The 24,605-nt window shown below is 37.8% G+C and overlaps 1 protein-coding gene across 1 annotated transcript in view; it reads right to left on the bottom strand.

Moving 5' to 3' along the window:
* Positions 1-10,826: 10,826 nt before the first annotated feature.
* The window catches only part of PCBD2 (pterin-4 alpha-carbinolamine dehydratase 2), a 52,090-nt gene continuing 38,311 nt past the window's right edge, over positions 10,827-24,605 (bottom strand). The window contains exons 3-4 of the mRNA XM_020991240.2: positions 14,186-14,266; positions 10,827-11,081 (exon numbers count right to left, since the gene is read on the bottom strand). Of these exons, the coding sequence (XP_020846899.1) occupies positions 10,986-11,081; positions 14,186-14,266 (177 nt within the window). The 3' untranslated portion in view covers positions 10,827-10,985. The remainder of the gene's footprint in view (positions 11,082-14,185; positions 14,267-24,605) is intronic.

Consider the following 24,605-nt stretch of genomic DNA (forward strand, 5'->3'; position numbering starts at 1 on the left):
CCTCTGAATCTAAGGTATCAGGGCAGTTTTCCTTGATAATTTCTTGAAAGATGATGTCTAGGCTCTTTTGGCTCTGACAGCTTCAGGGTAGTCCAATAATTTTTAAATTATCTCTCCTGGATCTATTTTCCAGGTCAGTTGTTTTTCCAGTGAGATAGTTCACATCATCTTCTATTTTTTCATTCTTTTGGTTTTGTTTCTTGATTTTTCATAAAATCATTAGCTTATATTTGCTTAAGTCTAATTTTTAAGGAATTATTGTCTTCCATGAGTTTTCGTGCCTCCTTTTCAATTTGGCCGATTCTATTTTTAAAGGAGTTTTTTTTTTTTTCCAGTGAATTATCGTGCCTCTTTTTCCATCTAGCCAATTCTTCTTTTTAAAAGGGATTCTCTTCAATGAACTTTTGTATATCTTTTTCCATTTGGCCAATTCTGTTTTTCAAGGCACTTTTCTCCTCGTTGGATTTTTGTACCTCTTTTACCATTTGGCTTAGTCTGTTTTTTAAGGTGTTATTTTCTTCAATATTTTTTGTGCCTCTTTTACCATGCTGTTGACTCTTTTGATGATTTTCTTACCTCACTCTCAGTTATCTTCTCAGTTTTTCCTCTATCTTTCTTACTTGATTTTCAAATTCTTTTTTTGAGCTCTTCCATGGCCTGAGACCAATTCATATTTTTCTTGGAGGCCTTGGATGTAGGAGCTTTGACTTTGTCGTCTTCTGAGTGTGTGTTTGATCTTAACACCATAGTAACTTTCTATGGTCAGAATTTTTTTCTGTTATTTGCTCATTTTTCCAGCCTATTTTTTACTTTTAACTCTTTGCTAAAGTGCAGTTCTGTTTCCAAGGCGGAAGGCACATTGTCCCAAGCTTCAGGGGTTTTGTGCAGGTGTTTTCAGAGATACTTCTAGGGTCCTGTAAGTTTTCAGTTCTTCCAAGGTGGTGTGATGTAAGGAGAAGTGTATTTACTACTCTCCTGGCCTGTGCTTTGGTTTGTGAGTGATTACAAGCTCTCAAGGAAATGTTAGGAGGATCCCTGCTCCACTGCAGCCACAAGCTCTGGTGTGCTAGTGCTCCTCCTGGCCCTGGTACTGCCACACAGAACTGTGACCCAATATATGGACAAAGCAACAGAGTCTTGCCCCCACCGTCAGCAAAGAGACTCCAGTAATCTCCTTCTGACCAGTTGTTTGACCACCTTTCCGACTGTGGGCTGAAAGCTCCAGAAGCAGCTGCTGCCAAGGCTGATTCGGTCACTCCCAAAGCCTGCTCCTGATTTGCTGGGGCCCAGTCTGTGCTGGGGGGCTGTGCTTTAATCTTACCCTGGTGAGACAGACCTTTCCTGCCAACCTTCTAAGTTGTCTTGAGCTGGAAAATTATTTCACCCCATCCTTTCGTGGGTTCTACCACCACAGAATTTATTTTAGGGTATTATTTAAAGGTGTTCCAAGGGGGTTTGAGGAGGGCTCAGGTGAATCCCTGCCTTTTCTCTGCTATCTTGGCTCCTGCTCCTAGCCTAGTTTTCTGGTAACTATTTCTTGGGCAAGGTTTGCCACTTCTTCTAAGCTATTTACTTACTTTTTAATTTTTTTTCTCCACAGCTTTCATTCCATTTTTTAATGACCTGTTTCCTTTCTTCTAAATATTCATGTAGTCCCTGCGGAAAATCCTTTTTTTTCCTTTGAGTCTCTCTAGGCTTGTAGTTAGGTAGCTCCTCTCTCCTTCTTTTGGCAGAGCTCTAGATTTGCAATAATTTTTGTTATGAGTCCCTGTCTCTTTGGTTTACTCACCTCTCCAGCTTTAGTTCCTGAACTGGAGCTATGTGCCACGGTCAGGTTCCATTCCGTGTTGCACTTTTGAGGGTTCAGCCCTGCTCGATCCTACTCAAGGTCACCTAGGTTCCTTGACCTCCTCTTCCCAAGATTAGGCCCTTCTGGATCTTTTGAGGTCAGAATACTGGATCTTCAGAGCTCTTTATGGTGTCTCAGGTGGGGGCTATGGGCCTCGGACCCTAGAATGTCTACACTGCTCACTGCCGCATTCCAAGGGTTCCAAGGGCCCCTGTGTATATGTTAAGGGGTTTTCCTCAAAGTCCTCCACTCTGGCCCTTCAAGGCTACATATCTCCGTACTTTCTCTGAACATGCTGTAAGGCTACAAGTTTGTTTGCCTGTGCTGGTCCTGGATTTACTGTCAGCTCCTAATTCCTATGGCTGGCTAGTTGATTTTCTGTGCAGTTTCCTGTGTTGATTTTTCTGTAGTTAAAAAAAAAAGTCACTAACATTTCTCATTGCATTTCTTTGATCATTAATTATTTAGTCTGGTAGGAATTTCACTTTTTTGCAGAGTAGGTGTACAGGAGCTGGGCAGCCTGCTTCTGTTCAGGCAGTCATCTTGGCCAGGAGTCGATATGTGTCTTTTTGAAAAGCCTAAGCTGATGCTCTTTTGGCTCCTCACTTACAAAGTGACCAAGAAGAGGAGGAACAATGGGCATGCCAAGAAGGGCCACGGCCACATGCGGCCCGACCAACATGCCAAATGCACCTGCTGTGTGCCCAAGGACAAAGAAAGCATCACGGAAGCTACAGCCATGAGGGAAATCTCCAAGGCAAACATCTTATTTCCTATGTACTGCCCAAGCTGTACATGAAACTACATCACTGTGTGAGGTGCATGATTCACAGAAAGATAGTGAGAAATCAGTCCCATGAGGTATGAAAAGATTGGCTGCCCTATCTCACTTCAGGCCACTAGGGTCTACCCCAAGACCCCCTTCAACACCCATAAAAAGGCTATCTGCCCATCAAGACCCCTCAAAGAAAAATAAAATTGTAATCTACCTTTTTTTTTTTAAATCTAAGTTGATCATTGAATTTCCTATGCAACCACATTGATCTCTTCAGACAGATCCTCCTTTTCTTACTACCTGAAATTTTTTGTCATTATAATTTCAATCAGTAATTTAGTCCTCTTCCTGTATTTCGTGCATAAGCTTAGATCATGTAACATGTGCGGCCTTTCTCTGAATTCTTTAGAATCTGTCCTTTTAAAATATAGAGTCTGTATCAGACTATGCCCAGCTTTGGTCTTTATCACAACTTCTAATTTTAAGTGGTCATTTCCTCATCAGGTTGCTAACTTTTCTGCATGAGCAACTAGTTTCTTCTCATTGGTCAGAATTAGGTTCAATATAGCAGTTCCCTTTCACATTTCCTCCACCTTTTGAAGAATTAAATTTTTTTTAAGATAACCCAGGGATGCACTGGGAGAAGGGGGAAAGGGGAGGTAGAATGGGATAAATTATCTCACATGAAAGAGGTACAAAAGAGCTTTCACACTGGAGGGAAAGCTGGCCTGGGGTAGGGTGGGGGGGTGGTTAGACAACACTTGAACCTTCCTCTCATCAGAATTGGCTCAATGAGGGAATAACATACACACTCAGTTGGGCACAGAAATCTATCTTACCCTACAGAGAAGTAGGAGGCGAAGGAGATGAGAGAAAGGGAGGGGATGCTGATAGAAAGGAGGGCAGATTAGGTGTGGTGCTGGCAAAACATTTTTGAGGAGGGATAGAGTGAAAGGACAAACAGGGAAAAAACAGGACGGAGAGAAATAACACTGTATTCCTAACTGTACAAAAAAATTACAGCAAGTTTCTCTGATAAAGGCCTCCTTTCTCAAACATACAGAGAAATGAGTGAAATTTATAATACAAGTCATTCTCCAGTTGATAAATGCTCAAAGGATATGAACAGGCAATTTTCAGGCAAATCAAAGCTATCTATAGTCATGTGAAAAAATGCTCTAAATCACCCAAACCTATGAGACTAGCTAATATGACAGAAAAGGAAAATGACAAATGTTGGAAGGGAAGTGGGAAAGTTGAGACACTAAAGCACTGCTGGTGGAGTCATGAACCGATCCAACCATTCTGGAGAGCAATTTGGAACTATGCCCAAAGGGCTATAAAACTGTGCATACCTTTTGTTTCACTCAACAGTACTACTACCACATCTATATCCCAAAGTGATTTAAAAAAAAAGGAAAAGGACCCCATGTACAAAAATATGTATAGCAGCTCTTTTTGTGGGAGCAAAGAATTGGAAATTGAGGGGATGCTCATCAATCACAAAATGGCTGAACAAGTTATGGTATGATTGTGATGGAATACTACTGTGCTATAAGAAACGATGAGCAGGATGCTTCTCGGAAAAACCCAGAAAGACTTAAATGAACTGATGCAAAATAAAGTGAGCAGAGTAAATATTGTTCTTATGTCATAGACAAATATGGACTTTTCATATACATTCTAAGTTTCTTACCATATATTATATGACTATTCAGAAGGAATCAATTGTGATGTGATGATAGTTGGGTCTTTAATTTTTAAAATATTAATTGAACAAATGGAAAATATTAAAGAGAAATATAAATTACAAAGAATTGTTTATTGAACTTACTCAAAGCTTTCCTAAGGCCAAACATTTTTAGAAAATAACTGTCTCCAGAGTTCTCTTGCTCAATTATACTTTTCAAAATGTATTTAGTTTTTAATTTATGGAATAAAACAAGCATTTCCATAACACAGTGTAATAAAAAAGATGATTGCATATGAAACTAAATCTATTATTTACAACTTGTTATCCTTTTAAATGTGAATTTTTTTCCTTTTTTTCTTCCCTCCCTCTGCCCCACCCTAGAGATGACTACCATTAGACACAAATAGGTACACACACACACACATGCATATATATAATTATTATATACATACTTGTATTTATTAGTTCTTTCTCTGGATACAGATAGGGTCTTTCTTCATATGTCCTTTATTTTTAATCTGTGTATTCATAATAATCAAAATGACTTAGTTGCTCGAAGTTGTTCTTAAAATAATATTGCTATTATTACTATATATACTATATTATACTATATATACTATAAAACAATATGCTATGTATTACTACATAATGTTCTTTTGGTTCTGCTCACTTCACTCTTCCCCATTTCATGTTAAGTCTTTCCATGCCTTTCTAAGATCATTGAGCTCATCATTTCTTATAGCACAGTAGTTTTCCCATCATAACTACACGCTATCATTTGGTTAGCCATTCCCCAGTTGATGGGGATCCATGCAATTTCTAGTTCTTTGCCAGCACAAAGAGAGCTGCTATGAACATCCCATTTATGTTGAAGGTTATAATTACTAAAGCAGCTAGTTGGCGCAGTGGATAGAGCACCAGCCCTGGAGTCAGGAATACCTGAGTTCAAATCTGACCTCAGACACTTAATTACTAGCTGTGTGACTCTGGGCAAGTCACTTAACACCAATTACCTCATCAAAAAAAAAATTTTTTTTAAGTTATAATTACTATTTGTGAATTTCCCTCCATCTTATTTTCACTATTTTCTTTCTCAGCCTTTTTACCCTATTCCTATTACCTTATCTTCTCCCCCCACTCTCCCATTTCCCATCCCACCCTTCCCAGAGTCCGCCCCACCCTCCCAAATCTCAATCTACATACCCCTCTAAAAGTCCCTCTCCCACCCTGTTCCAGTTTTCTCACCTCTCTACATGTTCAGAAGGCTTCCACACTCTTCCAGATGTACATGCTGTTTTCTCTTCAACCCAGATGAGTAAGGTCCTAACATTACCAGCCCTCCACCCCGACCTGCTTCGTCGCTATCAGCTCTTCCTTTCACACCCCATTTTTATGAGATAATTGCTCCTTTTTACCTCTTCCTACCCACTTGTTTTTTAGAATCACCCCATCATACATGACTCAGACTCAACCTTTCTTTCAAACTACTCTGATAGTTTCAAGAATACTAATAACATTTTCATATAGAACAAGTAAACAGTTTAACATTAATGAGTCTTTAATGTTTTCCTTATATTTCTTCTGGATCTTTTGTATCTAATTTTCCACTAAGTTCTGCTCTTTTTGTCACAGATACCTGAAAGTCTTTCAGTTCATCAAACATCCATTTTTTTTTCCATTCAGGATTATACTCAACTTTGCTGGGTAAGTTATTCTTGGTCACAACCCCAACTCTTTTATTCTTAAAAATATGATGTTCCAAGACCTACAGTCTTTCAGTGTAGAAGGTGCTAGGTCTTGTGAAATGTATCTCTGCCATATTTAAATTGGTTTTGCTGTTGTTGTTGTTGTTGCTTACAATATTTTCTCCTTAACCTGAGAGTTTTAAAACTTGTCTACAACATTCCCGTAAGTTTTCCTCCTGGGATCTCTTTCAGTGGGTGAACAGTAGATATACATATATTTTTTAAATTTCTACTTTACCTTTTTGTTCTAGAACTTTAGGGCAATTTTCCTTAATAATTTCTTGTAATGTGGTATCCAGATTCTTTTTTTGATCATAACTTCCAGGTGGTCCAACAATTCTTATGCCACCTCTCCTAGATCTGTTCTCTAGATCACTTCTAATCTCCAGATCAGTTGTTTTTCTAATGAGATGTTTCAGATCCTCTTTCATTTTTTCTAGTGTTATTATTTCTTGTATCTTATGATGTCTTATAACATCATTCAATATCTCTTGTTCAATTCTAGTTTTCAAGATATTATTTTCTTAAGATTTTGTGTCTTTTTCCAATTGGTTAACTTTCTTTTCAAATTTATCTTGGATTGCTTTTTTTTTCCTAATTTTTCCTCAATCTCTCTTACTTGATTTTTGAATTCCCTTTTAAGTTCTTCCAAGAACCCTTATTGGGCTTGTGACCATTTGATGTCACACTTTGAGGAAGCAGTGGCCTTTTTCACCCATCTCCCTCTGAATCCAGATCTTCCTCCCCAGATCTTCTTTTACACCAAAGTAGCTATCTATGCTCGGGTTCTTTTTCCTTAGCTTGCTCATTTTTATTTTATTTTTAGCAGCTTACTATTATAGTAATTATTATTATCATAATCAAGTTCTAATCTCGAGCTGTGGGTAATGTTGCCCTAGGCTTCAGGTCCTCCTTACTGTTATTTTCTGAATTCTGTCCAAGGGCTCAACCTCAGGCCCACCTCTCCTCTCCTAAGCCACAATCAGGGCCCCTGGCCTCACTGCCTCACTGTCCCAAACATGTCCCTGTTCCCTTCAGTACCACTTATAGGGCCTGTGCTCATTCCTCCTCGGCCACAGCCACAGCCCAGGATCACTTCTGGTCAGCACTACAGGGCCTGCCTTCCAGAAACAGCAGGGGGTCCCTCAATCTTCCCCCTACCCATCTGTCTGCTCTTCCTTAGATGAAAGTTTATGAGGTAAAAGTTCAAGAGGCAAAAGATCCTAAGGCTGTGAGGTGAAAGTCTGTGAGGGGAACTTTCTTGAGGCCTCCTCCTGCTTAGTGACAGCTGCTCCACGGCCTGCTGTTTACTGACCCAGCAGAGTCAGCCTGGAGGAGTCTACACTTCACCCAGGACAAACCTCAGCCCCTGGAGATCCTATCTCTTCTGAGGTCCTCTCAAGTTGTCTTGGAAGGACAACGGCTCTACCCCTTTATTTTTGCCACTCCATATTCATTAGGTGGAGATTTTCTGTCTGTGTGTGGAGGAAATCAGGACAGCCTAGAAATTTCTGATCTACTCTCTGCCATCTTCCCAGAATCCCTTCTCAATCCTATTTAAAAACGGGACATTGTCAAACATGCTCCCCCTGATTTACCTGTTAGGTCATATAAGAGGCCACAGTTCACTTTTGTTTACCTCTTCTCTGATCCTGAAATCATTTAAAAAGAAATAAGAGTGGGGAGGGGAAAGGATGAGAGGAGAACTCACTGGGAAAAATCTTTCTCCATAAAAGAGACTGGACCAGTTCAAAAAAGAATGGAACCTAGGGTACCCAACTTTGAGCATGTGTCTTCTAAGTTTTAACTTCAATTAATATGAGGCAAAGTTTGAAGATTCAAAGTCAAAAGTATCTACATGGAGTATTTCCTTGTATACTGGATATGGGACCTCTGATTTCCCTATAGTACACTGAGTATAAGGGTTCACAAAGATACATCATTTAAACATGAATCTTACATAAAATCCACATTGAATTGTCATAGTTAAGTCATTAACTATTAATTCAAGTCCTTGTCACTGTAACTATGTAAACCATTCACTTAGCTCTGCTGGGTTTTTTGTATTTTGTTTTGTTTGGGGGGAGGGCTATATAGACTTGTGATTTGATCAGTGTGGGAAATTGACTGGTATGGAAATCCCTTCCACCAATAGTGATCAGCAACACAACTGTACCTGAGTCATGGAGACACTGCCTGGGGAAACTGTGAGGTTAAGTGACTTGCCTGTCAGTGACAGGACATGAGTTCCTGCCTCCAAGTCTGGGAGCCTAACCACTTAACTGCTGCCTCTCGAAGCCCCACTGCTGGATATAAGCAAATGCAAATCTTCTGATATCTTTAAAAGGTTAGTTGGGGCAGCTAGGTGGTGCAGTAGATAGAACACCGATCTGGAGTCAGGAGGATCCGAGTTCAAATTTGGCCTCAGATCAAACACTTTGACACTTACTAGCTGTGGGACCCTGGGCAAGTCACTTAACCCCAATTGCCTTAAAAAAAAAAGGTTAGTAAAAGAGGATTTCAAACTGAATTACAGGGATAGAGGTTACAAAGAATTCCAATAACTTACAAGATTTGCTGTAAGTTCCTTGCCATCTCCCTTTACTAAAGGATCACTAGATGACATTCCAGGATCACTGCTACAGATCTCCTTTGTTTCTTGACCTCCTCGTGCCTTCACAAGTTTCTCATTCCTCTTTGAGAGGTACCAAGCTCCCCATAGTTCAGAGATCTCCAGGAACCATTCAGATTGCCTATTATTCCCTCTAGGACTCAGAATCTGTTTACTGAAGTGTCTTTCCTTCCTCATTTGCTACATTCTAAGAGGAAGTGTGGTGTAGCATAAAGCACTGAACCTGGAGTGCTAACTAGCTATGCGAATGACTTCCCCTCTTTGGATTTCAGTTTCCCAATACGTGAAATGAAAAAGTTGGAATATGGTCTTCCAACAATTCTTCTTGGTTTTGTTTTTAAAGGATGGTTTCTGATACTGTGTTTAGATATCATAGCATCTTTTTTTTGTTTGTTTGTTTTTTTCTTTTGGCTAGGCAATGGGGTTAAGTGACCTGCCCAGGGTCACACAGCCAGTATGTGTTATGTGTCTGAGGCCACATTTGAACTCAGGTCCTCCTGAATCCAGGGTCGGTGCTCTATCCACCGCGCCATCTAGCTGCCCCAATGTCATAGCATCTTAAGAAGGATACCAGAGCAAAAATGTGATCCTTATTATAATAACTATTCTGAAATCTATGAACAGCTATTGTGCTGTAGAGACACGACCCAATTTACATAGGTTTTTAGTGTAAGTGCCTCTCATTTGTTGAATAGAACACTGTCATTGCAATATCCTTTTTCTAAATTATTGTAGATATTTAGAAAGTCCCTTTTACTGTTTCCATTGAGGAAGTAAACAAGAAGTGCATTTGATCACTGGCAAAAAGGGTGAGCTTTTGATCTAGAATCTATGGCCACATCTGTGGCTAAGCCCATGTAATATTTTGGTTTGTAAACCACAACATTCAAATGACAAATAAATCCAATATATCATAGTTCAAACTTAACTCAGTAAGCCAAACAGGGAGCCAGGAAGTCAGCTGCTGGGACTACTAATCCTGTTATTTCAAGCTTATGCGCCTACTGACAAATCCATTTATGCCACAACCCACTTTCTGTAAAAGAGGATATGACAATATCAAGATAGAATAGAGATTGGATCTATGATTTCATTGGAATAGGGAACTCCCAAGTGAGGAAACTCCCACCAATGGAGGTTGACACTAAAGTCTTAGAAGGCTGCCTAGAGTCGTGGCCTCAAATTCCAATAGAAACAGATTTCTGCTGGTCACATTGTGACTGAGAAAACCACAAATTAACACAATCTAGCTTGTGCTCTATTTTTATTTTGTTAAACATTTCCCAATTATATTTTAATCTGGTCCCCACGCTTGGGAGTTCTGCAGGCCAGTTTGACGCCTCTGGCTAGAGCATGGAGAGGTTTAGGGACTTGGCCAGGGCTACACAGAGAGTTCCATTAAAGGGGAGACCTAAAACCACATCTTCGTGGTTTGCTAACCACAAATCTATGTCTAAGGTAACTCACAAAATATAAAAGCTAATTCAAAATTGTCACGTAGGATTTTGTGGTTCTTTATGCAAATTTAAGTATTGACAGTGATATTTTTAAAAGGTTATCTCAGCGACAGCATCAATAAAAGGATTAATAAAAGAAATGATCAAAGATAAAGGTAAATTATCATATCAAAAATATCATTAGTTATTTAGATGGGGATAACTTCCATTCAAAGTAGATCTTCAATTTTATTAAAATTATGATGTAAGAGTAATATCCTTACCTTAGAGAGTTCATAAATCTTTTCAAATTTTACATAACAGTCTCCAGTATACCAATGTATTTGCAAAAGTCAAACTTTTGGCTTGAGTTTTTGTTTGGTTTTTTGTTTTTGTTTTTTGCTAAGCAATGGGGTTAAATGACTTGCCCAGGGTCACACAGCTAATAAGTGTCAAGTGTCTGAGGCTGGATTTGAACTCAGGTCCTCCTGACTCCAGGGCTGGTACTCTATCCACTGTGCCACCTAGCTGCCCCTAGCTTGAGTTTTTAATGCTCAATTTGCCAGATACAATATTTGATCATTTCAAAAATTGTTTCTGATATTCGAGAGAATGGTTTTCACCTTTTCATTATTAGGTACTGAAGTTAGTTGGTTTACCTGTATATTAAAAGTGTGACTGAAATTGATCCAGACAAAAGTTCTAATCATTTTAATATTTAAGACCTTATTGTAAGACATCTTCATCTTAGTACAAGGTAAATCAGAAATTTCAAAATTCACTGGTCATGTAAATTGCCTTCAACATATTTTGTACTTGAGATTTTCATGTTATTTGTATGTGGTTTGCAAGACGTTAAACAGAAGCAGCCGCTTTATCAATAAACTGAGCCAGTTTTATATCTCTCTTGGTCAGTCCACCACAGTCATGCGAAATAAGAGTTATCTGGACCTAAAGAAAAAAAACAACTTATTAAAGAAAAAAAAAATCAAATTCTTTAGTATCTTTCAAGCAGGACAGATTGTTGATCTAATGTTAAACATTCATATGACAATTTAAAGAACAAAGAAGCTTTTTAAAAGTGCTTTATATGAAAATATCTGTAGTTCCTAAACACAACAAAACCAAACAAGGAAATTTCATCATAATGGATGCCTACCATGCTGCTAACTTGGGATTAAAAACCTTTTTCACTTGTAAAGTCAGTTTAGTTGCCATAGTCTCAACCTTTCCTCTTAAGAAAAAAATAGCAATTACTTAAGTAGGGTTTCAGACCTCTATGTTGAATTAGGCCACTGAGGGGACTTAAGTCATTAAAAATACAGCATCTTAATTATTTTTATCTTTATAAGCACATCTCTAAAAAGGGGGGGACAAGAAAAAGGAGTTACTTCTTCACAGACTAGTTGATAAATGAAACAGAATTTTATCTATTAGCAGAGGCAGCCAGGAAAACAATCTACCCCAATATCAGGCTGTTATGAGTGACTCTTAACAAAATACACATACTAGTGTAATATGGGTCGTACAGCTCATGAGCATATCACTCCTTGCCTACTTCCAGGTAACCGTATGTGTGACTCAGCACAGAAAGCACTTGGGTCCTTTGGAGATGACAAACTTCCTGGCTACTTCTGGTACCCAGTGCTGACACCTCAATCCGATACCTGAATGATCCCCAAGCTCCGCAGCTCAATATGATTGGAGAATCCCCAGAATCAGGAAAGCAGATGTACTAGAGAAGTGGTAGCCAGGGGCCCAAAGAAGTTGTAGCAGGCCACAGTCAGGAGAAGTCCCTTCCTTGCCATCTCCCTCCCCCACATAAACACACACATAACCATACCATGCCTAAGGGACACCTAAGTTAAGCAGCAATATCAGCATCCCCATCTAACCACTCTTCAAACATGGACCATAGAATCTAAAACAAGTATGGGTAAGGGACTTGCACAAAACCCACCCATGGGTCTGTGAAAGTAAGACGGGATGCCAAGGACTGGCTTCTTCCCAAAAGGACTAATAGGAGGCACAGAAGGGAGAGGTGGTAAGTAAATTAAGACCAGAAAGATGGTCAAATCTATCTGAATAAAGAAAACTAGTGGAAATCTGTAGTGGTTCTGTCATGTAAATCTGCAGTGTGACATAGGCATAGAGGTGAAAAACTAATAGAATCATCCATTAGCTGGTTACTTCTAGTTTCCCCTAGCATAGTGGGTGCTACCCTTCTGCTGCTGCTGAGGATGGAGAAGGAGGGGAGCCTCTTAGTTGATTTTCAGAAGTTCTACACAGACCGGTACCTACAGAAAGTCATCCCAGCCTTATGTCATGCCATACTATCTGTCCCTCCTAACTGCTCCAGCCTCTTTTCATTTTGTAAAGTGAAAGATTAGAGGTCTTGGGGCCCAAATGATCTCAACTAATTCTCAAATAGTAAATGGGTAAGAAGCCAGACTTACTGGGATAGAGACACCCTAAGTTACAGCCTTCCTCCACTCCCTACCTCACTCTCTAATTAATTAGTTCCTGATGCATTCTAGGGTCAAGAAAGATGAACATCACTGCCTTTCCATCACTTGGTCTCCAACTCTCTCCTGCAAAGGTCCAATAGCTGTGGACCCTCCCCACCAGAACTGCTCTTCCCAAACGAGTGAACTGTCCTCACATACTCTGACCCGGGGGAAGGGAAGAGGAATGGAAAGAGAACAGGCAAGGGAAAAGATTTATCATATGCCTAGGTATTTTGTTAAGTGCTTTATAAATATTATCTGATTTGTTTCAACAACTCTGGGAGGTGGGTGCTATTATGATCTCCATCTTACAGTTGAGGAAACCGAGGGAAACAGAGGTTAAATAAAGCCCAAAGTCACACTATGATAGTAAATATCTGAGGCCAGATCTGAACTTGGGTCTTCCTGACTCCAGGCCCAGTGCTCTATCTACTATGCCCCTTAGGGAATATATGTGCATGTTCTATACGATCCACCTATATGCTAAATTTTCTCTCATTTTACAAAGATGATTACCAAAGGGGAAACAAAACACCTTGGAAATCTTAAAAGATGAGACTTTGCAGCTGATATCACCTAAAATGAAGGGAAATAGTTTTTGGTTTAATTACTTTTAATCATAATCTTGAGTGTCACTTAATGCAAGGTATCTTCTATATGGTAATTAAAATCAACTACATCATGTAATTTCTCCCTTATTCAGGAATTTAGCCTCGCAAGAAACACCGTAGATTAAGAAAGACGCCTGCAAATCAAACATTCACCTAGTGGGACCTAATTTGACTACACTTGACTTATATTAATTCCAGTAGAAGAAAAACATAAAATAAAGAACAAGTAAAAATGTTACTAACTTGAAATAATACACATGAACTACAAACTTTGAAGAAAGAGCTGGAGAAAGAGAAAGAGAAGGAGACAGGAGCAGAAGCAAAGGAGAAGAGCCAGTATTTATATAGTGGCAACTACATGACAGGCACTGTGCTAAGCATTTCACAAATATTATTTTATCCTCACAACAACCCTGGGAGGTAGGTACAATTCTTATCCCCATTTTACAGTTGAGGAAACTGAGACAAGTTAAATGACTTGTCCAAGGTTAAGTGTTTCAGGCTGCATTTGCATTCAGGTCTTCCTGACTTGAGTTGTAACATTCTGTCCATCGAGTCATCTACTTACCATTGATAATACCTGTAAAAAAAAGTATATATTTCTATTGACAAAGCATCTAACAGAATTTGGATTCTTAGAAATAATTTCATATTTATTGTTTGTGCATGCAAGTGTATATGTGTGTGTGTATACACACAAATATCTACACATGCATATTTATTATATATACATATATCTATATCTAACTACAGATAGATATCTCTCCTTCTAAAGCTAAAGCCTTTTATAATAACATAATTTAAAAAAGAAACAAAACAGAAAATGCCTTCCAAGGTACCGGACACTCTGCCCCATGCAAGATAAAGTAAAGGAATGCAAGAGAAACTGCTTAAAATCTGTACTTACAATCACCAAAAAATAAACCAATGAACTGACCTTGTTATACACATTGAACCATTCAGGGTGGTGATTCATCTTTTCTGCTTGTAGTGCCACTCGGGACATAAACCCAAAAGCCTGAGAAGAGACAAAAATGAGTAACTATTCATATTTTCTCCAGCACAGACTCAGCTGTGTAAAAGAAATTTAACTAGATAAAAGATTACCAGAAACCTCACAAAAACCTGAAGAAAACATACACACACACACAAAACAAACAAAACAAGTTATCTAGAGCTACAGTGGCATGGGATCTACAATGACAAAGAGGGATTTTAACGGATGAAAGATAGTCTCAGAATATTCTCACTCAATGAGCTATCTGGACATTTTAACTGTCTATAGAGTGAGGCACTCAAAAATAATGTAGCTGCAACTCTCCAACAGCGAGCAGAATCCAATTATGCCTTAGATCTATAACAGGTGGAGGCTCACTTTCTGGTCAGATACGTAAAAGGAACTATTATACTGTAGGTTATGGGTATTTTTTTTTCAGTTATCAATTATTAAACTAGATAAACCATTAAGCCCTTCCAGTAGACTTGAAAACAAAATTTCAGTTGTGAAAGAGAATGTTTCCCATCTACCTACCAACCTCCCTCAATAATATTGTTGTGATAGGATGAAAAATTTTCCTTCAATCATTTTAACAATGTGACCAGTAAAATGGCACATTCTCCAGGCCCCTTTCACCCTCAAACTCTCCAAAAAAAGAATTATGCACCACATGTGAAGTAATTACAGCTGAATTCCTAGGACAAAGAAGAGAGCACCCCAACAGGAGAGAATTCAAATTCTTCAAGTGACTGCTCAATCAGCCCCTTTCCCACCATCATCTAGGTCCTGCATCCTGGAGCCCTCCTTGGGATTCTCACTGATCCACACTCTTCCAGAATACTTTCACCTGGCAACAAGAAGCAGACACCAATACTACCCAACCACTGGAGAAGGAAGGAGAGCAATGAAAATATGCTGTCTTTTGCAGAAGGCCTTGCCCTAGCTTTGAGACTCATAAGGCTACAGGCACTCTGTACCCAAACACCCTTGCTACACCCTGCAAAAATGGCAGATAACATTTCAGCTGTGTCATGAGAAGGAAAAAGGGGAGAGTCAAGGGAGGAACTGGGGTGGGAAATCAGCATGCATGGCCACCCTGGGCCTAAATGAAAAGAGACTTAAATTAAACCCAGATAATGCCAGTGCTATCCCCTCAAAGACCTCTTAAGGCTAGGGACCTAGACCATCAAACTCTTTATCCTTCAACCTGTGAGGGGGTTAAGATAAGTCTGTGGCTTAACCTTGGGAAAATACAGTCAACAAAGAGGAAGGAGTCAGAAAAGTACAGATAAATGTAAAAAAAAAAATGTAAAACACTGAAGATTTCAGGAGGAAAACCCCTAAGAAAAGCCCAGAAAACAAACAAATAAATCAAGGATGAAAAAACAAGGATGAGTACTAAATCTTCAAAAAGTTTCTAGTACTCTCTTAACAAATATTTTAGGACAAATAAAAATGATCCACTGTTTGATGAAATATAGAACTTTTTGAACTCTTATCAAAGTACAGAACAAAAAATTTCAGAATGTTTCAAAAGAGAAATTAAATCTATAACAAAAACTAGAAATGAATGTAGCTCACACCTTAGAGACCTAAATGCATTATTTTAAAATCTAAGACATGAAGTGGTTAAAAATTTCAATGACAACAAAATCTGCAAGCAGGTAGGGAAAAACTTTCAGATATAATGGAAAAGAAATTTGAATAACGCAAGACTATTTCTCAGCAAAGAGAAACTGCAGAACAAAATGAAAGAGTATAATCTGAAAAGCAAAGGAGTTTAAGTGCACCTCAAAATGGAATCCTCAGAAAACCTGAGTTAAGGCATCAACAATAAAAATGATACATTCTGGGGCAGATAGGTGGCGCAGTGGACAGAGCACCGGCCCTGGAGTCAGGAGGACCTGAGTTCAAATCTGCCCTCAGACACATGATACTCACCAGCTGTGTGACCCTGGGCAAGTCACTTAACCCCGACTGCCTCACCAGAGAGAGAGAGAGAGACAGAGAGAGAGAGAGAGAGAGAGAGAGAGAGAGAGATATTCAACAAAAGACAGCCATTTAAGGCAATGCAGAGAAGAAGGCGGAGGCATGAGCAGAACATTCAACTTGAAAACACCCCAAACAGAAGCATAAGGAAAATATATAAATAAATACAAGTAATATGGAAAAAAAGGAATGAAATAAATTATCCCATATTTAGAGGTTATATTTTTCAAGAGAAAGGCTGACCCATGGAATTTTTTTAAAAGGGTTAAAAAAATTATATAAGAAGATATAAGCAGAACTTTTTTTTTTACCATTTAAAAAACTGTTTTTCAATTAATGAGAATTTATTCCTCTTCATTCCATCACCATTCTTCTCTATGTTCCCCTCCTGATTCTCTGGACTTCCTCTGCTATGCCACAGAGCCCTCCTCACCCTGGAAATTCATTCTTCCCCTGGACTTCTCACGCTGGAAGTATACTTTGTCCCAGCAGCCTCTTCCTCTGATTGGCTGTTTTCTTGGAGAATCTCCATTTTAAGGAAAACACCAAAACCAGCCATATTTTCATTCCTCTCATGGCTCCATTCCTAACTCTGTTTCCTCTATTCTGTCCCATGGGGATACCTCTCCCTTGACCACATTTTCAGCTTCCTTTTATGTGTTGTCTTCTCCCTTCAGAATTTAAGTTCTTGGGGGTAAAGCCAAGATGGCACAGAAAAGGCAGTGACTAACCTGACCTCACCCAAATTCCCCTCCAAACAACTTTAAAATAACTCTTAAAATAAATTCTGGGGCAGCAAAACCCACAAAAGGATGGGGTGAAACAATTTTCCAGGCCAAGACAACCTAGGAGGTCAGCAAGAAAGGTCTGTCACACAGAGTTAAAGCGGAGCAGAACACAGTCTACCACATGCAACAAACACCCCATCAAGGCCTTGGGGGCAACTAAATCAGCAGACCAAGGAGAGAGAATTTAAGAACTGCTAGACTACATGAAAGCCATTATCAAAAAAACAACCTAGACATTATCTTTCAAGAAATTATTGGGGCAACTAGCTAGGTGGCACAGTGGATAGAGCCCCAGCCTTGGAGTCAGGAGGACCTGAGTTCAAATCTGGCCTCAGACACTCGACACTTACTAGCTGTGTGACCCTGGGCAAGTCAACCCCAAATGCCACACCAAAAAGGAAAAAAAGAAAAAGAAATTATCAAGGAAAACTGTCCTAATATTCTAGAACCATAGGGTAAAAGAGAAATTGAAAGAATCTACCAATCACTTCTTGAAAGAGATCTCAAAATGAAAACTCCCAGGAATATTATGGCCAAATTCCAGAGCTCCCAGATCAAGGAAAAATTACTGCAGTAAACCAGAAAGAAATAATGAAAATATCATGGATCCAGAACAAGGATGACATGGCATAACCACTGAGGAGAACAATCATAGGGGAAACAAAAGGCAGAATTGGGCCCCACAATTTAAGATACAGGATAAATTCTACAACATGGTGCTGCTTCTATACCATATTACTTGCCTCATCTCAATTTTTTTTGTATCCCTAGTTCTTAGCACAATGCTTAACAAATAGTAAGCAATTAGTAAATACTTTTTCATTTATTCATTTGGGATCCCAGAATTCTATGATTCCATGAAATAAAGGTATAGTCCATAAATCAGAGAACAAAATTTTAGTGCTGACTAGAAGAGAATTAAGGAAGAGAACAACACAAAGAAAAACTTATTAGAAAAAAACAAAGTTAAAAAAGAAAAGAAAGAATATTAACAAACACAAGAAGTAGAGAAGGGGAAAGATAAGAATTTGAACTACCCACTTAACTGAGAAAGAAGAGACAAAAGAGGGGAAGAAACAGATAAAAGAAAAAAAACAATCATTTAAGTAACACAAAACTAGAGAAAAAAAGGCAAACAGAAAAGGTTTCATACAGACGATTATGTCTGAGTTACAGCTTAAAAAAAAAAAGAAGAGGAACTGTGAGGCAAAGATCCCAGGCATGAGAGAGAATCACTGCAAAGGCATGAAGATGGAAGATGGATTGTCATACAGAGGAACAATGAGAAAGCCACTTTGGCTAGACTACAAGGAGTACAAGAGGGAGAGTAATATACTATAAGGCTGGAAAGGCAGTTTGGGGCCAAATTATATAGGACTTTAAAAACTAAACAGGGGAGTTTGTGTTTTATCATGGAGACAATAAAAAAACCACTGAAATTAGTTAAGTAGGGGAATCATCTGGTCAGATTTGTGCTTAAGGAAAATTATTTTATCAGCAGCATATAGGATGGACAGGAAAAGGGAGAGATTTAAGGCATGGCAAACAAATTAAGAGGCTGCTGCAATAATCTAGGTGACAGACAATGAGAACTTGAATTAAATAGGTAACTGTATGACCACAGAAAAGGTGCCAAATGTGAACAATTATTGTGAAGGTAGAAATAGTAAGGTTTAGCAACTGAGTGGATATTTGCAGTGAGGGAAAGTGAAGAGTTTAGGATAATGACAAATCATGAAACTGAGACACTGGAAGGAAGGTAATGCTTTCAACAGAAATAAGGAAGTTTGGAAGAGGGGAGTGTGTTTAGACATGACAAGTTTAAGATGTCTCCAGGATATCCAACTGAAGCTCAAGGGAGAGATCTAGTAGTCATCAACAGAGAGATGAGTTAAATCCATGGAAGCCGATGAGGTTACCAAGAGAAAGTACACAGGGAGAAGAGAAGAGGCCCAGGATAAAGTCTTAGGAAACATACAAAATTAAGGGGCATAATGCAGATGATGAGCCAGTAAAAAAGACTGAGAAGACTGAAAAGTCAGAGAGACAGGAGGTGAATCAGCAGAAAGCAGTATTGAATATATCAAAAAATAAAGAAAAAGCATTTGACAAAACATAATACTCATTTATGCTGAAAACCCTACAAAGCACAGGCACAGAAGGATCTTCTAAAATACGATGAGAAAAAGTATTTATCTAAAACCATGTTAACATTAAAAGCAACAGAAAACAGTAAAATAAAAACAGTAAGGAAGGCAGGGCCACCCCTTTCCCACTATTATTTGACATATTTCTAGAAATGCTAGCAGTAGAAACAGCACAAGAAAAAGAAAATAAAAGTATAAAGACAGGCAAAGAGGAGACAAAACTATACCCATTAGGAACAGCTGAACAAATTGTGGCATGTGATTGTAATGGAATACTATTGTGCTATAAGAAATAATGAGCATGATGATTTCAGAAAAAACCTGGAAAGATTTACATGAACTGATGCAAAGTGAAGTGAGCAGAAATAAGAGAGCGCTGTACGTAACAACAGCAATACTGTACAATGCTCAACTGTGAATTATTTAGCTATTTTCATCAATACAGTGATCCAAGCCAATTCCAAAGGACTCATGATGCAAAACGCTATCCACCTCCAGAGAAAGAACTAATGGGAGTTTGAATGCAGATTGAAGCATACTATTTTTCACTTTATTTTTTTTTGCAGCATTTTTTTGAGTCTGTTTTCTTTTACAACAAGACTAATATGTAAATGTTTCACACGACTGCACGTGTATAACCTTTATGAAATTACTTACCATCTCAGGAAGAGAGAAGCCTAGGGAAGGAGAAGATTTGGAACTCAAAATTCTAAAAGAATGACTGTTAAAAATTGTTTTTTACATGTAATTGAGAAAAAAATATTATTCAAAAAAACTACTCCCATTAGTGGATAGCATGATAATTTACTGGGAAAATTCTAGGGAATCAGCAAAGAAATTAAATGAGATGATTAATATCTTCAATAGAGTAGGTAGCAAAGTAAAGCCATAAAAATTGATAGCATTTCTATGAAAGAATAATAAAATTCCATTCCAAATATCTACAAAATGCATAAAATATTTGGAAGTTAAACAACCAAAGCATACTTAATGCCTGCATTGATATAATTACAAAATGCTCCTTAAAGAAATAAAGAACAAGGTAAATAACTGGAGGAGCACTAAGTTCTCCTGCCTGGATTTGGCCAATTTAATAAAAAATGATGATACTGCTGAAGTCAATTTACAGACTTAGTGCTAAACCAAACTGTCAGGGGGACACCTTACAAAGCTAAACAAAAAACTAAAACTTCATTTGGAGGAACAAAAGGCCTGCAATATAAAGAGAAATTATGGAAAAACTAGGCATGAAAGTGGGAAAGCACTTCCAGAAATCAAACTATAGTATAAGGAAGTCAAATTTACAAAAGTAGATTATCTCACACCTATCTAAATGATCGAAGGGGAGATGACAAATGTTGAAGAAGATGTAGAAAAATTGAGACACTAAGTCACTGTTGTGGAACTGTGAACTAACTGATCTAACCAATTTGGATTATGCCTAAAGAATTATCAAACTACCTATATCCTCTGACCCAGCAATACCACTAGGTCTATTTCCAAAGATGATTAGGAAAAAATAAAAAGAGCTTACATGTTCTAAAATATTTATAGCAATTCTCTTTGCGGCGGCAAAGAACAGGAAACTGCAGGGATGCCCATCAATTAGGGAATGACTGAACAAGTTGAAATACATGATTGTGATAGAACACTACTGTGCTATAAGACATGATGAGCTCGTTGGTTTTAGAAAAACATAGAAAGACTTGCACAAAATAATGAAGAGCAACATGAGCAGAACTAAGAGAATATCATATACAGTAAAAGCAATATTGTTTTAAGAACGACTTTGAGCGAATAAGTCTTTTTGACTATTACAAATACCCAAATTAACTACAAAGAAACTATGAAGAAAGACACTATCAGCATCCAGAGAAAGAACCAACAAGTAGATGTATACAATAATTTTGCATATATATATATATACACACACACACACACACACACACACACACACACACACACACACACACACACACATATTCGTGCCTAATGGTAGCCGTCTCTAAGGGAGAAGCAGGGAGGGAAGGAAAAAAGGGGAAAAAGTTACAAGATAACTTTATTATATATTTAAAAGGAATAGCAAGTTGTACATAATAGATTTGCAGTTTCACGTTCAATCATCTTTTTTTATTCTACTGTTATGAAATGGTTGTTTTCTTTCATAAGTTCAAAATAAAATAAGTATAACTGACTCAAAAGCCTTAAGTTCAATAAAACAAAAAACAAATTATTAAGGAAAGAACTCTACAACACAAGAATTTGCTAGGTAACGTGAAAAAGCAGTCTGGCAGAAATTAAACTTAAAAAGCCACACCTTATACCATACAATAAGATGAACTCAAAACGGATATGTGACCTGGATACTAAAGATAAAAAGATTAGAATGGTGTAGTGGATAGAGCACAGGCCCTGGAGTCAGGAGGACCTGAGTTCAAATCTGGCCTCAGACACATGACACTAGCTATGTGATTCTGGGCAAGTCACTTAATCCCAATTGCCTCACCAAAAAAAAAAAAAAGATTAGAACAAAACTAGTTCAGCTATGGATAGAGGGTAAATTCTAAACCATTCATAAGGGAAAGAGGCAATTCCAAAGACAAAATAGATGATTTTGATTTTATGAAACTGGAAGGCTTCTGCATGAACAAAATTAATGCCACAAGAATAAGAAAGGAAAAAATTCTTTTTCACAAAGGACGGCTCTTTGATAGGAGATGGGGGGGGAGATCACAGGGAGATATTTAAGTAATGTAAAGACAAAAATAAATCAATTTTTAAAATTCTAAGGAAAGTAATGGCTGGAGCAAAAATTCATGTCAAATCACTGATAAAGTAATTACTAAAATTTCTCCACTAAGTTCTCAAAAGAAAAATTACAAACCATCAAAAACAATATGAAAGAATACTCCAAACCACTAATAATAAGAGAAATGAAAATCCAAACAATTCTGAGGTTTCCCCTCACATCCAGTAGAGATGACAAAAGTTAGAAATAACAAAAGAAAGGTGAACAAAATAATGTGGTAGAGCTGCATAATCTGCCCAACTAGTTAGGAAAGCAATTGGGAATTATGCAAAGAAAGTAACTAAAGTCTCCACATACCCTTTGACACAGACATTCCACTAATCCACATATGTCCCACAAAGAGATCAATGACAAAGAGGCCCCACACACACCAAAATTTTTACAGCAGCACTTTTTCTGATAGCAAAAAATTGGAAACAAAGCAGAAGACCATCTACTGGGGAATGGCTAAACAAGATGTGGTACATGAACGCAATAAAATATTACCGCATCTTAAGAAATACTGAATAATCAATCAACAAGCATTTATCAAGGGCTTGTCATGTGCCAGGCTAAAGACTACAGGGAAGCATGGGAAGATTTATATGAACTGATTTAAAATAAAGTAAGCACAATCAGATAAACAATATGCATAATGACGATATTCCGACAATAACTATTTATTAAGCACTCTCTATGTGACAGGCACTGTACTAACAGCTAGATATACAACAATGTATACGTAAAGAACAGTAATAATAAAAAAGAAACTGAGGGCTGCAAAAGAAATATGACCAAAGAAGAGATATGAGAAAGTACCTCCCCCTGCTTCTTTGAAAAGGTGTGTACTTTGGGTGTAATACTTTTCATATAATGTCAGATTTTTTTCAATACATTAGTTAGCTTCACTGATCTGTGTTTTCCCTCTTTATTATTCTGTTATAAGGGAATGGTCTCCAGAAAGAGATGGAGGAGTTACATTGGGAAATGTAGTTAATATTAAAAAGATATCAGTAAAAATTTACTTTAAGAAAAAGGTAAAGGACATCTTCCCATTCCCCCTCCCCAATACATTTTAACTATGCATAAACAAAGGCGTTTACTTAGCTCAAGACACTTAACTGCCTAATTGAGGCCTTCCTGCCAATGTATGGCTGCTGCTACTTAAAAGCAATAGGATCTTTGTACAGAAGAAATTCAAGGAGATGAGAGCTGGACTTCTAAAATCATATATTTCATCACAGAGGACACAAAGAGAAGCAGCTGATTTTGCCTCAGCATCACGTGAAAAACATAAATATATTATGTTTGCTAAGGAGAAAATAAATTTGGCTTGAGAGAAAAGGTTTGCTTTGAAATGTTAAGAGAATTATGTAAACAATAGTGAAGTTTGTCCTTACTATGTCTGAAAGCCAGACAGATTTGGTAAGACTCGAACATGATGGCACATTAGAGTAGAATTCCCATAGTAGTACTTCCTACATCCATATAAATAAATATTTCACTTCATTTAACCCATGAAGAAAAAAACACATTCATTTTGTTACTGAACTGCATGCATTTAATATCAGCAAACATATCTATTAATGATGACAAGTAAGAAAGATGACATTTTCGATACCTATTCCATGCCATTTGGAAAGACAGCATCTCAAAAAAAAAAAAAAGCCTTATCATTAATTTCATTAAGCTTAAGTTCCTAAGTTTTCCATGTTAGGTAAAGAGGAAATTTTGACTACGTACATTTAATAAGTTACATCCAAGTAGAAGAAACTCACATTCTCTGCACTATTTTATAATATGATTTAACTGAATTTTACTGAAGAGAGAGGGAGGAGGACATTTACCAGGAAGAAAGAATGAAATCAAATGTGAAGACCAATTTTGGTTGCTTGAAGCTGCAACGATTTAAAATATTTAGTGCTCTATATTCACATATTTGAAAGATGAAGCTTTGTTCAGCTTTCAATCTAATCAGAAATTCACTGTCAAAAGAATTTAGCAAAAGCTTATCTGCACAAGAAGCTGTAAAAAGGTCAATATGATAGATATTGTCTTTGACCTCCAAGGAGTGTAGGGTCTAACACTGCTCTTGATCAGTTCCTAGAACCTTAAGGGGAACCCCCCTTATGCTATTAGCATCAATAGACATGCAGACACTGGTCACTAAGAACAATTTTATTAGCAATTAATTTAAGTAAAATCAGGTATTTCAAAGGAAAATACACATGAAATATACTCCCTACATAGGTCATGTTTTCTTTCCCTGAACTTTCTCGATCTGAGGGAATACTATGAAATACTTTAAAGTTCACAAATAAGCTTTGAATCCTTTTGGTTTCCCAAAACATTGATGAATGGGGCTTAGGACTAACGGTCACGGATCTAGAGCTGGAAGGGCTTAGAGGTCATCTAGTCCCATCCCTGATTTTACAGATGAGCAAACTAAGGCCAACGGAAGTGAAATGTCTTGCCAAAGGTAGCACAGGTAGGTAAAAAATGTAATCAAGACTTTGCTCAGCAGCCCATTCCATGACACAGTGATAGAGAACAGTTAGCTACAGACAACAACCATCCACTGATAGAGCTTGTTTTCAAAACACACACACACACACACACACACACACACACACACACACACACACACA

The sequence above is a fragment of the Phascolarctos cinereus genome, unplaced genomic scaffold, assembly GCF_003287225.1.
Source record: "Phascolarctos cinereus isolate Bilbo 61053 unplaced genomic scaffold, phaCin_HiC Scaffold_2;HRSCAF=192, whole genome shotgun sequence".
In the NCBI taxonomy this organism is placed as follows: domain Eukaryota; kingdom Metazoa; phylum Chordata; class Mammalia; order Diprotodontia; family Phascolarctidae; genus Phascolarctos; species Phascolarctos cinereus.